Here is a 14715-nt window from a genome sequence, read left to right as displayed (position 1 = left end):
TCATCGCTCCACACAGATCTGATGTTTTCGTCTCTTCAGTTGATGTTGAAGTCACATGCTTCTTCATGTTTGTCGTGATTCATACATTAAGTTTCCACACATCAGATCAGCACATACGGGTACTTCGCAAAACATCACGGCCACGTCCCTTTTTTTGGGGGATAGAAAATCAATACCATAGAAGTTAATGCAATTTGACGTTTGTTTGGACTGTAATTTTGACAAGTTTGTATGAATGTATCTCTAGTTAAACAAATGTTTGTTTTATACACATGTCTAATAATTATTTTGCGACCTTGTCTGAACCTGAGCATTCGCAATACCTTAATAAATAAAGGTTGATCGCCGCAAAGTCCCTTCAGTCTTCCCCCATCCAACACAGTGGCCGGATATTGCTTATTCAAACATCTATACATATTTGATTGAATCACCAGGTATTGTGATATATTGTGATGTATTGTGTGCAACGTGTTTATAGCCAACTGTTTGATCTATAGGCTGAGATTTAGTTGAAAATGACAGACTGATGCTGCCATAACGTTACTGTATGACTAACTCACTGCAGCAGCCTCCCACTCAAGCTAGCCATCCATCAGTAGTAACTGTCACAGCATCATTTAGCGATTTACCACACTGTCATTGAGTATTCACGTATCTTATGTGCCTCAAATCTCACTGAGAAAACCTCAGATAACCTGCTACACAACAGCTTTTCAGCATTTTCTTGTTTCTCTCTATGTGTGACAGCGTCCCCAAAAAGGGGTGCGACCTTGGTGATGACATGATGCCGGTCTGCTGTACTTTTTTTTTTTTTTTTTCTTCAGTCAAGTGAGTATTTTGACTTTGAATGCATTTTTGGACCGAATGATAAAGATGGATTTTGTCCCCCATCACTTAGCCTATTGTAATTGCATTAGGAAGAGATTTCATCACAGCCAGTATGGACAGATGAAACAATAACAGCACCCAATGATGCTTTTAATCTACCTATGGGCATGTAAGAATTATTTTGAGACAGACTTGAAAAAAATGTGAACCTATCCTTTAATTCTCAACTAATAGCCTATAATATGTGATGACACATTTCATGCGTCCTTGGGTAAAAACGGTGCGGAAGTGCAGTGCGCTGCTTGGCTGCGAACCGCGTCCTGGGCTAGCTCTGTTCGAGTCCTATTAAATGTCTTAATTGTTGTTTACTGTTGTTGCCGTCTGTCCGAAATGTCTGCATGTGATGTGTAAAATGAATCATCTGTGGATTACACTGACACTGGCGGGGATCATTACCCTTTTGAGATTATGGTCTCTGGCTCACTCACAAACAACAACATACCCGTGTGCCACAATGTTTTGTTTTTTTTGTCTGATGGGTCTTACTTGTCTGTCTGTCTATGATAACAGTATGTAAATTGTATGTGTACTTTTTCTCAAACTGAGCTGTCTATGGATGCAAAATGAATTTCAGTGCAAACTGACAGTAAAGTTGTATCGTATGTATGTAAGTATTCTTTTGAGACAAACTTGAAAAAATGTGAACCTATCCTTTAATTCTCAACTAATAGCCTATAATATGTGATGACACATTTCCTGCGTCCTCGGGTAAAAACCCTGATCTCCCAGGGAGAACCTTGACGTGAAGAAGCTTCAGGAACTCGTGGTACAGTATAGAAAACACATCGACTTGACCTGACCCCGCTTCTCCAAACCTGTTTTAGGACACACAGATGCTGGCTGGCTGAGCTGCTGCCCAGTCGCCTCCTCCTCCTCCTCCTCTTCCTCCTCCTCCTCCTCAGGTCCCTCCCACCGCCACCTGGCTCTGCTGCGCACCGCCGACTGGAGGCAGAGAGCCGCTACTCCTCTTCATCATCACGCCAACGGAGAGCAGAAAAACAAGGAGCCCCTTGACCGAGGGTGTGTGTGCATGCAATTTTTCTCATATTTCAAAATTTCTACAGACCGACTCGACGTTTTCAAGGATTTTTGGAGGAAAAGTACATAAAGGCGGATAGAGAAACCAGACGAGTGTCCTTGCGCACTATACTGCATCCTCCCTCTCCATCTCTGTCTCCTTCTCTCTCCTCCAGCTCTGCGCTTTTACAACACTGCTCCCATCCTGAACATCCCCAGTGACTGATCACTTTATTGCTAAAGCCGTGCAGCTGCCCTTCTTCTTCTTTTTGTCGGAGTTTGAACCACATTTCCGAGCTGCTGGAAGTACACACCGCCAGAGCCAACTGAGAGCTGGAAGGACTCTGCAGCTTCAGTCTTCCAGACACGAGCAGGATCATCGAGGGGAGCTCGCAAAGGACTGTCAAAAGGACTGGAAATTATTTAGCCCTCTCACACCAACGTACCGCATGGTGGGAATTTCTGCCTCTTTTCAGTGTAAGTGACCTCTCTCTTGCTTTTGTGATTTTACATATTTTTCAATAGTGTGTTTGGAGCCCTCATGTGTGCACCAAAATTGAGGAAAAAAACACAAAATAGCTGCTGCCCCGCTATAAGATCTGACATTTATGATTTGTTTTCATGTAAAGTATAAGCAGCTGGTGCTCCAGAATGATAAGTATAAAAAAAAAAAACACAACCTATATTGCCAGCAATTACATTATCCTATTTCTATTGATTTTGTATTTTATTTTCATTGTCTGCGATGACAAATCCATTGCAGAAGCGAACAATGCGTGTCTGTGCTGTGCGTAATAGTGTATGTAGTGTGTGTTATGCACCTCAGTCTAAATGGGAGAAACAGGCTGAGGAAGCAGTGGAAATAGATTTTTTGTTTTGGTGATTTTGAAGTTGAAGATGGGCTAGATATCCCAACATTATTACTTATTTAATTATTCTACTAAACCCATCAGTATTGTGTCTTGAGGACTGCACTTTGGAAAACCAGTTCACAGTTTTTTGTGTTATCAGAACAATTAGCTTTTTATAAATTGCTGGTTGGGTTTGTTTAAATGGTGACACCAGCTGTGTCCTGCTGTGTCCATTAAAAAGCAGATATCAATTCATGAGCTTGACCCCCAGGATGGAGAGTTTGTTCTCGGGTTCAACAGGCAACTTAAATTCACGGATCAAGTTTGGTGACTCCCTGTAGATCTGTCAGGACCCATTTTCTAGAAGTGAAGTAGCCTTCACATCATCTGATAATCCCCCAGAGAAGCATGGACACTCAGATTTACGAGTATATTTTATAGCGAGGCGAGGATAGACAATAATAATGTTCCACGGAGTGCTGAGAGCATGCAGGGTTGAAAATCAGAAATGAAAACACAAGCTCCTTATCTCACTGACTGAGTAAAATATTCCTTGATGACAAATGTTCACTATAGTTTCTAAAAGAAACAAAATGTTATTAATCATTTGTGTTCCAAGAAATTGTGGTTGTTGATGTTTTGCAATTTTGCTGGAGAGATATTTTGGATGTATCCCTCTCTGTTGTTCAGTGAATCTCCTCTTCTCCCTTTGCTCTCTTAGAGTAGAGAAATAAGAGAGACTTTGCATTTTACAGTTTGCATTTGAAAACATCCTCCTGAGCTCTGTCACAACTGTCAAACGCATCTTCTCAGATCCATGTGAACTCTCAATCTCAGTCATCATCACAAAAACCAAAAAGCGCAAAAAAACCAACAAATTAAACAGATTCTCTCTTTTTTTTAATGGAGTGGCGTCGGGTTGAAATTAAAGGGTTCGTGCTCCTATATTTTCCTCCAGTGGGAATGTTTTCCCCCGACTGGGAAAAGAGCAGACATGCGGGTTATATAGGGAGGGAGGCTGAGGGAGGCTGCTGGGGCTCAACCTGCTGTCGATGCCCGACCGACTGTTCTCACGGCTCGGATTAGAGAGGGAGCAAAATATCTCCTGCAAACCCACAGGGCTTTGGACATTTTTTACGCATGCCGAATAGTCCCATGCAAAGCTTTGTGGGCATCCGAGAGGGTGGTTGTTAACTCCTCTTAAAAGCGTGACAGATGGAGTCTTTGCCCAGTTAAATATAGATACAATTGCATTGATGTATATCAACAACTTAAAATTAGAAAATCCTCTTCTCCTGTGAATCCAAGGCAGTAGTATTTTTATTGGGCTGTCATGATGCATATATATCTAGTGATCCAAATGGAGATCCAGTATTAGTTATATCATTATTATTTACTGCAGTGCTCATATTGAATTGGTTACCCTGGCCCTCATTTATTGTGTCATCTGTTGTTGTTGTTTTTTTCCCATTCTTTAACCACTGGGACTTCCATTTAAGTAGTGACTGGACTGAAAAGACCATTACCTGGAGTGTGTGTGTTTACAGAGATAAAGAGAGAGAGAGAGTGAGAGAGAGGGACAGAAGGAGTAAATGAAAGGTAAACAAAGCCGGTGATGAGGGGAGAGTAAATGATAAGTGCTGTTTGCAGGTTATCACTGTGTTTGTGGTTGCATGTGGTTGCGCACATGTCCGTGCACGCTGTATAAACAGGCGTGTATTAACGTTATAGCTGCTAACTCTCTGTGGTCCAGGCTCTGCAGCAGCAGCATCACTTCCAGGGGGCCATCTGCCCAGCCACCAGCCTGCCTCACACCTGTTCTCCTTCTCCTCCTCCTCCCTCCAGCTCTCAGGCTATAGGGTCAAATGCATCCGACCGCTGCTCACAGACACAGACGTGGCCTTGCAAAAATGATGGCAGCCATTTTATTCTCGCCTTCAAACACACACACACAACACAGAAACACTTATAAACCCCTGGTTGGCAGGTTGAAAAGGAGTGTGCACAGTGACAGGAATGTGGACAGACACATCTTTGGCTTGATTATTTTCTTTTTTTTCCTTTAGTGCTTTTTGATGCTTACCACAGTTAATAGCGTTGGTGCATTCAAACACTGCTTTTAGAGCCTCAAACAATGAATTATTACAGAGGGGGAAAAAACAACCTGATTTCTCCTTTAGCACAGAGTCATATTGAGGCTCTCCGGCACTGTGATGCGATTACAAAGCACTTCCTTTTAAGTATGACACACAGACGTTTGGATGCGGTCCAGGTTTGCTGTACGGTGAATAAGTGATGATGACTCAACAGAGCAAATACGCCGGCTACATCATGAAGAAGCCCCCTTGTGTGTTTCCGTGTCAGCTGTATGAGGCTCGACTTCCTCGCAGCTAAACACGTCGATGCAAATACTCTCCCACCAAAAGGCAAATAAGGCTCGGTGTTGGATGATGTCCAGAAAAAATTGCGTCATTTATGGGCTGGCTACACTATATGCTATAAATACTGTATGTTCTCAAGAGTTAGACAGTTTTGGTTGTTTGTTTGTTGTATAATTAAGTACTTGGAATAAGTCAGCTTTCCTCCTACATAATGTTCTGAAGTTCAATCTGGAAGGGTTGTTGCTATCTCACTTAAGGAAAAACAAGAAAAACATACAATAGTCATTGCCTTTCCTTCTGTAATTGCATAAATGGTGTATAAAGGTAGAGATTTTCAGTGCATTTTGAAATGGGCACAGGTTGCATTTGAAGTCAGGGGGTCAAATGTCAGCAGCAGAATTGGATACTAAAACCAGCGTTCCGTGCACTCCTTCAAGATGTATCGATCTGTTCTGATTATTCAGAGCCATCTCTTACCAAGTCCCAGAGTGAATTATAGATGGAGTCAGTGTGTGCGTGCGTGTAGGTGTGTGTGCCTACATACACACACACACACGGCCTTGTAGATCGATAGGCCCATTGATGGTTATCAGCGAGAGGGCAGTTCTCTTCACTGCTTATTGAATTTCATCACCCATGAAAGAGCAGCAGCGGTATAAAAGGACTCGCATCTATGTGTGTGTGTGTGGTTCTGTGTATGGATTTGTGTGCAAGTGTGTTGTATATGTATGTGTGTGTGTGTGTGTGTGTGTGCAACTCTCCGCAAAAGCAAGAGGTCTTTGTTTTATTGTAGTCGTGAGCTGGCCTTTACGGGGGCTTATTTAATGTCAGAGTCAACAGTGAGCACTACAAACTGATTTTATTGGCCTCGTTCGTGTTTTTACTCCAGATAACATGAGACTTACGGGACGAGTGAAGAAGAGGCCAACAGGGCAGAGTCTGACAATTCGTCAAGTTTCATTGACGCAGTTAATTCTTCGTAGGTTTAAGCCATTTTGTAAATGAATCATATTTATAATAGATCTGTTCCTGATTGTGACCAAATCCAGCTCCTTCTTCTTCTTCCTTCCCTTAAAGCAGCAGTGGGTAGAAATGGAGCAAATATGATTAAAAAAAGTTATTTTTATAAAACGGTCACTATATCCTGACAGTAAAGCACGAGACAGGTAATCTGAAAAAAATAATTTGCCTCTGTGTCCTCCGGTGCTCCTAATGGCATCTGCAAGATTTCACAGACCGGAGGAAAACAACCAATCAGAGCCGAGCTGGAGCCTTGCCGTCTCTGAGCAGCTGTCAATCACTCGCGAACTCCAATCAAACGGTTCAACTAGGCAGCGCTGATCAAATATAAATCAATATTCTGTTACTGTAATGCCTATTTCTCACCTCAAATGTTTTCAGAACCATCTTGTAGTGTACTGTTTAGCTATAAAATGAAAAAAGTTTGTGACTCGGCAGCCATGTTGAGATCAGTTGAGGAAATACCAAGCACCGCCCACCAGCTGGAGCTCAGCCAATAGGAACACTCTCTCAATGAAATGACCTGTGATTGGCCAAAGTCTCCGGTCACTGGTCACTAGATTTGTTAAAGCCTGAAAACAGAGCCATGAGGAGGTGCAGAAGTCTAGTTATCTCTCAGAACACTTGAATTACAATATGCTGAAAGGTTATTATGGATTTTTTGCCCGATGATGCCAAAAACATTCTGCCTACTGCAGGTTTAACTGTTGTACAAGCAGTAACATACAGTAGAGACAGCTGTACTATCAGTGTTGTTCAATACAGACAGCTGGCTGAATCTGCATTATAGTTCAGGGTTGTTGGACTAAAACACACTGATAGACATGTGCAGGACACACACTGCTCTCTCAGTCCTCTCTATATAGACTGGGATTGAGTTGCTAATTAACTTCACTTTCTCAAACTGTATCGCACACAGGCAGACTGACACACACACACACACACACAGAATCTCTCTCTTAGGCTCCTTCTCATGATGTCTTTCCCCTCACGCTCTCTCTCTCTCTCTCTCTCCCACTGTTTATTTTCCTGCCTCCATCTGGAGTCGGCTGATATTGTAATCGCCCTAATGCACATTGCCTTCCCCTCACACACACACACACACACAAACACACACACACACACATACAATGTGCCATCCTGACAAGCCCCTTTTCTTATTCCAAAAGATAAGCCACTGGATGTGATTCTGTGACTGTGTGTGTGAGCGTATAAGTGCACATGCAGGTGTCTATACAGTGTGTCTAATGAATACAAAGGGACACACAGAAGTGTGTTTCTCCCTGCACTCTGCCAAAGGTAACGATATTGAATGGGCACTTCTTCTCGGTGATGCGGAGCGGCGATAATGTGGCTGAGTGAAGATGTTAGCCGTTATCGCTCACCTCCTCAATATTCACCTGTCACCTGATTTACATTTAAAATTTCAGACAGTGGAAGGGATTCAGTGGTGGTAGTGGAAGCGTGTGTGTGTGTGGTTGCGTATGTCTTTTGTGAAGGTTTGTATGAAAAGTGTGTTTGTGTGTGTGTGGGGGCACGTGGAAAGAGATTACCGCGCCGCCATCTCTAATAGCTTTTGTTTTGTGATGCAGGAGAGGTTTGTGATGTTGGAAGGTGGGAGCGTGCACGCACACACACGCGCGCTCACACACAAATGCCGAGGACACACAGACGGGTTTGATTGATGGCGAGTATGAGCTGTGAAACTGTGCGATTAGGAGCCTTTTTTTTCCTCCCTAGTTCACGAGAGGACAATTGTTGAAGAATGGACCGGCTCGCTTTTCTGCCAGTCCATAAAACCTGACCATAAAAGTCGTTTCTGTCCTTGTGTGTGTGTGTGTGTGTGTGTGTGTGTGTGTGTGTGTGTGTGTGAGAGAGAGGTGGAGGGGTGGGCGCAGACAGACAGCTCTTAAAACAAACAAACAGGCAGGCAGAAAATCTGACAAATTGACAAAGAAGGAGACAAAGAGAGAGGAAAAAGGATGAGAAAGAGGGAGAGCGAGGGCGGGGAGGAACCTCACCTCAGCCCCGTCACGCTTTAGCGCTTTTAATCACCCAGACCGAGGTTGCTTCCTCCATAAAAATTCGACATTGTTAACGTTGACCTGCATGTGAAAATAATTCTCTTTCTACCTTTCTGTTCCTGTGTTTTAAAAAAAAAAAAGAAAGAACATAATTTACGCTCACCAACCCTGCTTATCAGCTCCGACGCCCCTCATATTTGATTTACAGCTCGGCTTTCTCGCTCATTAATTTTGATGTATGGATTTGGACGGTACACTTTATGAAAAGGGCAGCCGCTGGAGTGGAGGCCCGGCTAGCCTGGTAAAAAGAAGTGTAATTAAGATCAGCAGACAGGGAGAGAGAGGAGCGCCGATCAATAGATGCAGACAGTGTACCCTCTGTTTTTTTCCCTCCGAGTATTGACGTGTTCAGTCAATTACAGCTAGAGAGAGAAGAAGAGGGATGGGGATGTGTGTGTGTGTTCAGCTATGTGTGTGTGTGGAGGAGATGGGCTCACATATTGTGAATGTTTATGTGTGTAGTGGGTGTGTGTATGAGTAGGTGCAAACTGCCATCTACATTTAAGATGTGCTTCTTCGATAATAAAATACAGTTGACGACTGCGAAGCAGACGGATCCGCTGTTGTTTTAGGACTTCCACTTGCTTTTTTATCAACCATCAGCACACAGACACAACAAAATCATTGTTTCCTCTCTTTGCTGGTTAAAAATCACACCACTGCAGCCAAATAATGAGGCTCTTTTTCTTTTGTGGTTGAATTTGACTTGCATGATGGGTATTGTAGGAGGAGAGGGCTTCCAGCTGTTGTCGGTTAGTGTCACAGACAAACAGGGAGACGGGACAATGGGACGACGGCCGCTCGCTCCGTCCCGATTGTTTTGTTGTCAAACCGACAGCAGGTGCCTCGGATGATAAACGCAGAGTGTCAATTATTTCGAGGAAGGGCCATTTTTGGAAATCGGTTCAGAGAGAGAGAGGGAGAGTGGCAGAGGAGGCAGTGGGGGTTACATAAAGAAATGAAAAGGAGCTGGTCCATTTTCCACCAAAATGGGCAAGTAAAAAGACCCATTTTGTTTAACTTCTAGTGCATCCCGTCCCCAGTATTTTCCTCCCCCCCACATCCAACCTTCAATAGCCTGAATTGTCGCTGGCCACCCCGCGTCGTGTTTGTATGCTCACAGTCGATGCAGTCTTCGCCAGGAACAAAATTACAGTCCATTTTATCTCAACAAAAAATTATATTTGATGGCATTTCCACCTCCGAAAAAAAGAAGATTATGCTGCAGAATAATCACACTCACCGCTGGGGTTTTTTTTTCTCTCCAAGGGGATAAAAAAGTCCTGGTTTTCTGGCTGGAAATGGTGGTTAAGTAAAGGAAGGGGGAGTTGTGTGGATTAGGTGTGAGGCTGGAGCAGTGTATCGATGAATAGATAGAGATCTCAAGAGTGTGTGATACATATCCATCTATCTATCTATCTATCTATCTATCTATCTATCTATCTATCTATCTATCTATCTATCTATCTATCTATCTATCTATCTATCTGTAGTGTCATCTGATATACATTCATGACCCCAGCTGCTCTTATGGATTTGTGATTGACAGCCCTTTCATCAAAGCATCTGTTCTTCCCCTCTGTCGTACTCTCGCCATATGGACGTGTCATCCTCAGCTGCGCGTTTCATAGTAGCATAGACGATGTGTCTCCATAGAAACCAAACTCCACTTTTTAGAAATATGATATGAATTATATGTTTTGGCCCCACATGTGCAGGATGTCTACACGCACACACCGCTGTCTGTATTGTTATGTACCTTGACATTTATAGTGTTTTATATCGAGTTAGTCTGCGTGATAGCGGACTCGTGCAGATTTGGGCATATGCCGCGGCGCTCTCTGAAGTTTTATGGCTCCTGCGGTGTACGGACATGTTTGTCTTCTCTACACGATAAAGCCATTTGTGGAAGAATCCGAGCTTTTCTCCAGGATTTAAACAGCTCCAGATTGCGGCGAAACTCTTTAGTCCTGGTAACGCTGACTGGGGAGAAGGCGCAGGAGCAGAGGAGGGAGAAGGGCTCTCACGGAGCAATAAAAAATCCAGGAGAGAGCATAAATCCATCTCCCCTTGTACGGTCCGAAATTTTTTTGCAGATGTTTCAAGATGTTTTGGCCCAAGTGACGGTAATTTCTTGCCCATCTGTCTTCTCTCCTCCCCCTATGTCTCTTTATCAACATCTGGTTTTCGGTGCGGCGGGGAAACAAGTATCCTTTATAAGCCAAGGGTTCCCAGTTCCCCCTCTGCTTGTGCTATTAACTTAGCCTCAACTACTGCTCTCTCTCTGTGCACACATACTCACATATGCTAACCATTAGAAAGTCATACCATTCAGAAAATGTAATAACTTTCAGTTAGAGGGGGAGATAAAGTATTTTGGCTGTTTTTTTTTTGTTCTCTCTTCACTTTTTCCATAACTGCAAAGAATTTGAGGCTCTGGTTTTTATGCCTCCCCTGTGAGAGGACAAATTATTGCTTAGTTGTTAGTTTGAAGATGCTTTAGTGAGAGGAAAGCCCCTTCTTCCCCTTAAGCATTTGAGTAGGACCCTTGGGTCTCTGTCTGCACCTCTGCTACTCATTTAGGAGCATAGAATCGGAGACGCATCAATTCACTTGTAGGAAGTAGACATGTTTATTTGGGAACGAATACACACAAACATTTTGCTGCACACTTTAGCAGCACAGCAAAATTAAGATCTTACAGTAATTTCCTCTTTGGCAATATTAAATTGTCCACATAATAATTCACAGCTGCGCAGGGATGGCGTATTGTGTCGCAGCTGCAACTTTATGTTTGCGAATTAAACCGTCTCACACACAGAGCTGAACTGCACTTCATATTGCACGCACACACACATACACACACACACAGCTATAAACAGACACACAGGTGTGCACTCACCAGATCTCACATGCTCACAGTAAGAAGTTGAACATGCAGACAAAAGACACGCAGCTCAGCACCATATGGCAGGGTTGTCAATCTGAAATGAAGGCATGCAGAGCGTGCTTTGAGTGTGCCATGTAAGGTGGTGCACGGTGTTACTGGTGTGTGTTTGATAGGGTGTCATATTAACAGACCCGTATACGCATACATAACACGCACAAGTTCAAAAATACTCATTTTCGCTTCTGTTTCTTGTCGGCACGAACACAACATCTCATTCCACCACATACCCTCGTCCTACTTTTTGTCATTTAGTGGCTTAACAAAAGCACGCTGAGCTCATTGTTGCCGCCAATTATGTTCTATTAATTCAGTGTTGTTCCTGTAACACAACACGGTCTCACAATTTTGTGACATGAACATTAAGAGTAAAATGCAGCGTCAAATACGTTTTGAGACCACAGCATGTACCATTTTTTACCAGTTCATCAAAGTGACGGGTTTCTCTAAACATTAAGCTTTGGTTATTAAGGTCCACTATATGCAACAGAATTCAGGTCATACTAAACTAAAAGTTAGAATTAGGTTTTATTGTTGTTGAGTAGCAAAAAAACACCCGATTTGACTCTTATAACCACTGATAATGACTATTTTTATGGCCTGATAAAAGAGAAAAACCTCTTAAGTTATACCACACATGCTGGCTCTGTATTTAGATGTAACAAGTCTTTGCCACTTTGCCCAAGGCTACAAGACACAATCACACAGAAACATGCATTCAACACACGACAGATGCCCCCGACTGCCAAAGACGCTAATGCATTAGTCGTGCACTGCCCCGGGCTTTTGCCTGATAGGACAATAACAAGACCCAAGTCACCAGCTGATCACGGGTGGAGGACACACTCACACACACACAATGGTTCAAGCACATGACATGTGTGTTTATCCTGATCCCATGTTTGTTTACCATTACCATATGAAAGGGATTACACTAAATGTACGCTGTTGGTTTTAATAATTCAATAGAACTCAATGACACATTTACCTGTTGTCTGTTTTCATAGAACTCCTCTATCGACCTGAAATGATTGAATATTATTTAAGTGTTTTTTTGTAGTGCAAATGATGCAACCACAATGTTACCAAAAATCATCTCTTTATTATTAATAGTGTGTTGAGTACAGTGGGCAACCACCGGGTCTGAAAAGTGAAGCCATTGTGCAAGAGCTTTAAACTTGCATTCATGCCATTCATGCATTACAAAAAGAAGTCTGATTGTATAGAGGTCCATGAGAAAATGAGCCTACTTCTCACTTGATTTATTACCTCAGTAAACATTGTAAACATGAGTTTATGGTCTCAATTGCTAGTTTCAAGTTTTCATCAAAATGTTCATTTAGTAAATTATGGTCCCATTTAGGGTCAAATAAAGCAGGGTATGATTTAGGGCGTGGCTACCTTGTGATTGACAGGTCGCTACCACGGTGTTGTCCGGTCTGGGAGTTATCTGTGTTTTCGTCTTAGAAATTTACCCCTTTTACAGTGTGTTTTTAGTTCATGAAAGTTAATTATGACCTTTTGGTTGCCTAAAAATGTCTCATTCAGTCACGGTGACTATGTCCACTTCTTATTTACAGTCTATGGATAAGATGAGGATTGAGCCTCGGTGTTGGCTGCTTTTGTGTCTTGAAGACCTCTGTTTACACACTAGGTTGATTGTGTGTGTGAGCGTGTGTGTATGTTGGGGGTAGGTGGTATCTTCACAGGGAATTGATTGCAAAGGATTAGACGGTGATTACAAAAGGGGGTGGGGAGCATAGAGTAGAGAGCGGCGACAAGGTGAGAGGTGTAGCAAGGTGAAGTGGGGAGACGAGACAGGAAAATGAGGATTTGTTTCGAAATAAGATATCCATCGTGCAAAGTCATTGCTAGAACAAAAACTAAACTCATCTTTATGGCATTGTTTTGAGATGTAAACATCTGCATGTTTAAAATATATGAGAGATTTTCAAATAATAATCATTCATTAGTTGGGGGCTACACCGTTATACACCGTTCATAGCTATACCTATGAAAAGTAATGCACTGTAATTTGTGTATATCCCATGAAATCAATTTGTATGTAATCCATGTAATGGTAAACCAGGAAGTGTAAAGAGCGACAAACGCTGTGTAGGGAGGTCGAGGTGGATGGGTGGGTCAAAAGACACCGGACTTTCGCCAAGGAGACCGGTGTCCGTACCCCGGTGTCCGTACCCCGGTGTCCGTACCCCGGTGTCCGTACCTCGTGTGAAACCAGAAGTCAACGTTGATTTATTTTTCACGTAACTTCCGTACTTAAATTACACCACTTCTGCAGTTATTTGAACCCAAACCACGACCTTTTCCTAAACCTAAATAAGTAGTTTTGTTGCCTAGACCTATCCAAGTTGTTTCCTGTGAAGATGGAAGTTTATTTTGAAAACGTGTATGTGTGTGTACGTGTATGTAACGAGTGGAAATTGACACGTGTTGCTGGACATTCGTAGGAAAACACAAGAAAAATGAGGAATAACTTTAGACTAACTTACTGTAGAGCTGTTGATGGCACAGACTGTGAGACTTTAGCTACCAGGACTCAGTTAGACCGGTGGGAACAATCCGTGTTTTGGAGTAAAGGCCATGTTATTAAGCAGGGTGAGTGAGGTCTGGTGTGTTTGTGGCTCTGATGTAAGCCCGTTTGTCCGTGCCAGTTGGAGAACAAGACCCTGAAAACAGAGAAAGTGGGAAATGGAGAAAATCAAGTGGGGCACATTTGTGAGTGACTCTAAACCGCTGGAGACTGATGCCAGAAGCCACAGAGTCGAGCAGCAGAGGGAGGGATGGAGGCAGAGAGAAATACACCGTACGAGATGTTCAACAACATTTATGAGTTCCCAAATTGCTGAGCTCGGATACAAGCTTCGGCTCTCAGACCTCTAATGTGTTTTTGAGATTCTCTGTCTCTCTTTTTAGACATGCCACTAATGTTAAACCGCCCCGACGCTGGAAGCATTTCAGCATTTGAGGAAAAATAACATGCAAAATCAGTCAACCTATATTTAACTAGTCCATGTCAAGGAGTTCACACAGCCAGTCTTAACCGCAGCTACATGCGAGCCACTTACACTATATATAGCCGCTCTACTGTAATAGAAAATTATAGTGCAACTGGGGATTAAGAGGTTGGGGAAAAATGCTGTATTCATGGTATGTGGAAGAAAGCTTGTAAAATGTGACACAGCCTGCAGCTAAAAGAGCATTTCAGATGATGTGAGGCGGCCTTATTTCATGAAAATGGATAGAGAGACTTACAATTGTTGTTTTTGTAATGAGGAAATAAACAAAACCGCTCCTGTATGTGCCTCGCGAGGGGAGCGATTTTGAAATGTATTGCTTCTTCTCATTTCAAACATGGCAGTGTTTTCATTCACACCCCGCAAATTAAATCAGGATCTGCTGGAATACGAATGTGTAGGAAAAATACATTCATGAATTCACAGATCCTAATAAAATAGTTCATTTAAAGAAGGGAACATTTGTCATTTTATGAGTTTCCCTGAGAA

The 14715-nt window shown here is 42.7% G+C and overlaps 1 protein-coding gene across 5 annotated transcripts in view; it reads left to right on the top strand.

Annotated features, from left to right (window-relative positions):
- Window positions 1-794: 794 nt before the first annotated feature.
- The window catches only part of runx1t1 (RUNX1 partner transcriptional co-repressor 1), a 67496-nt gene continuing 53575 nt past the window's right edge, over window positions 795-14715 (top strand). Inside the window, exons 1-2 of one of the 5 annotated variants that reach the window (XM_074613133.1) lie at window positions 797-1908; window positions 2082-2382. In XM_074613133.1, coding sequence (XP_074469234.1) covers window positions 2355-2382 — 28 coding nt within the window. In that variant the 5' untranslated portion in view covers window positions 797-1908; window positions 2082-2354. Of the gene's footprint in view, window positions 2383-14715 lie in introns of all 5 variants that reach the window. The other 4 variants (XM_074613134.1, XM_074613136.1, XM_074613132.1 and 1 more) reach the window with 4 other exon arrangements.

Source organism: Sebastes fasciatus, chromosome 17 (assembly GCF_043250625.1).
Source record: "Sebastes fasciatus isolate fSebFas1 chromosome 17, fSebFas1.pri, whole genome shotgun sequence".
Lineage (NCBI taxonomy): Eukaryota > Metazoa > Chordata > Actinopteri > Perciformes > Sebastidae > Sebastes > Sebastes fasciatus.
Note: the sequence above shows the minus strand (reverse complement) of the source record. Positions and strands in the feature narration are given on the sequence as shown.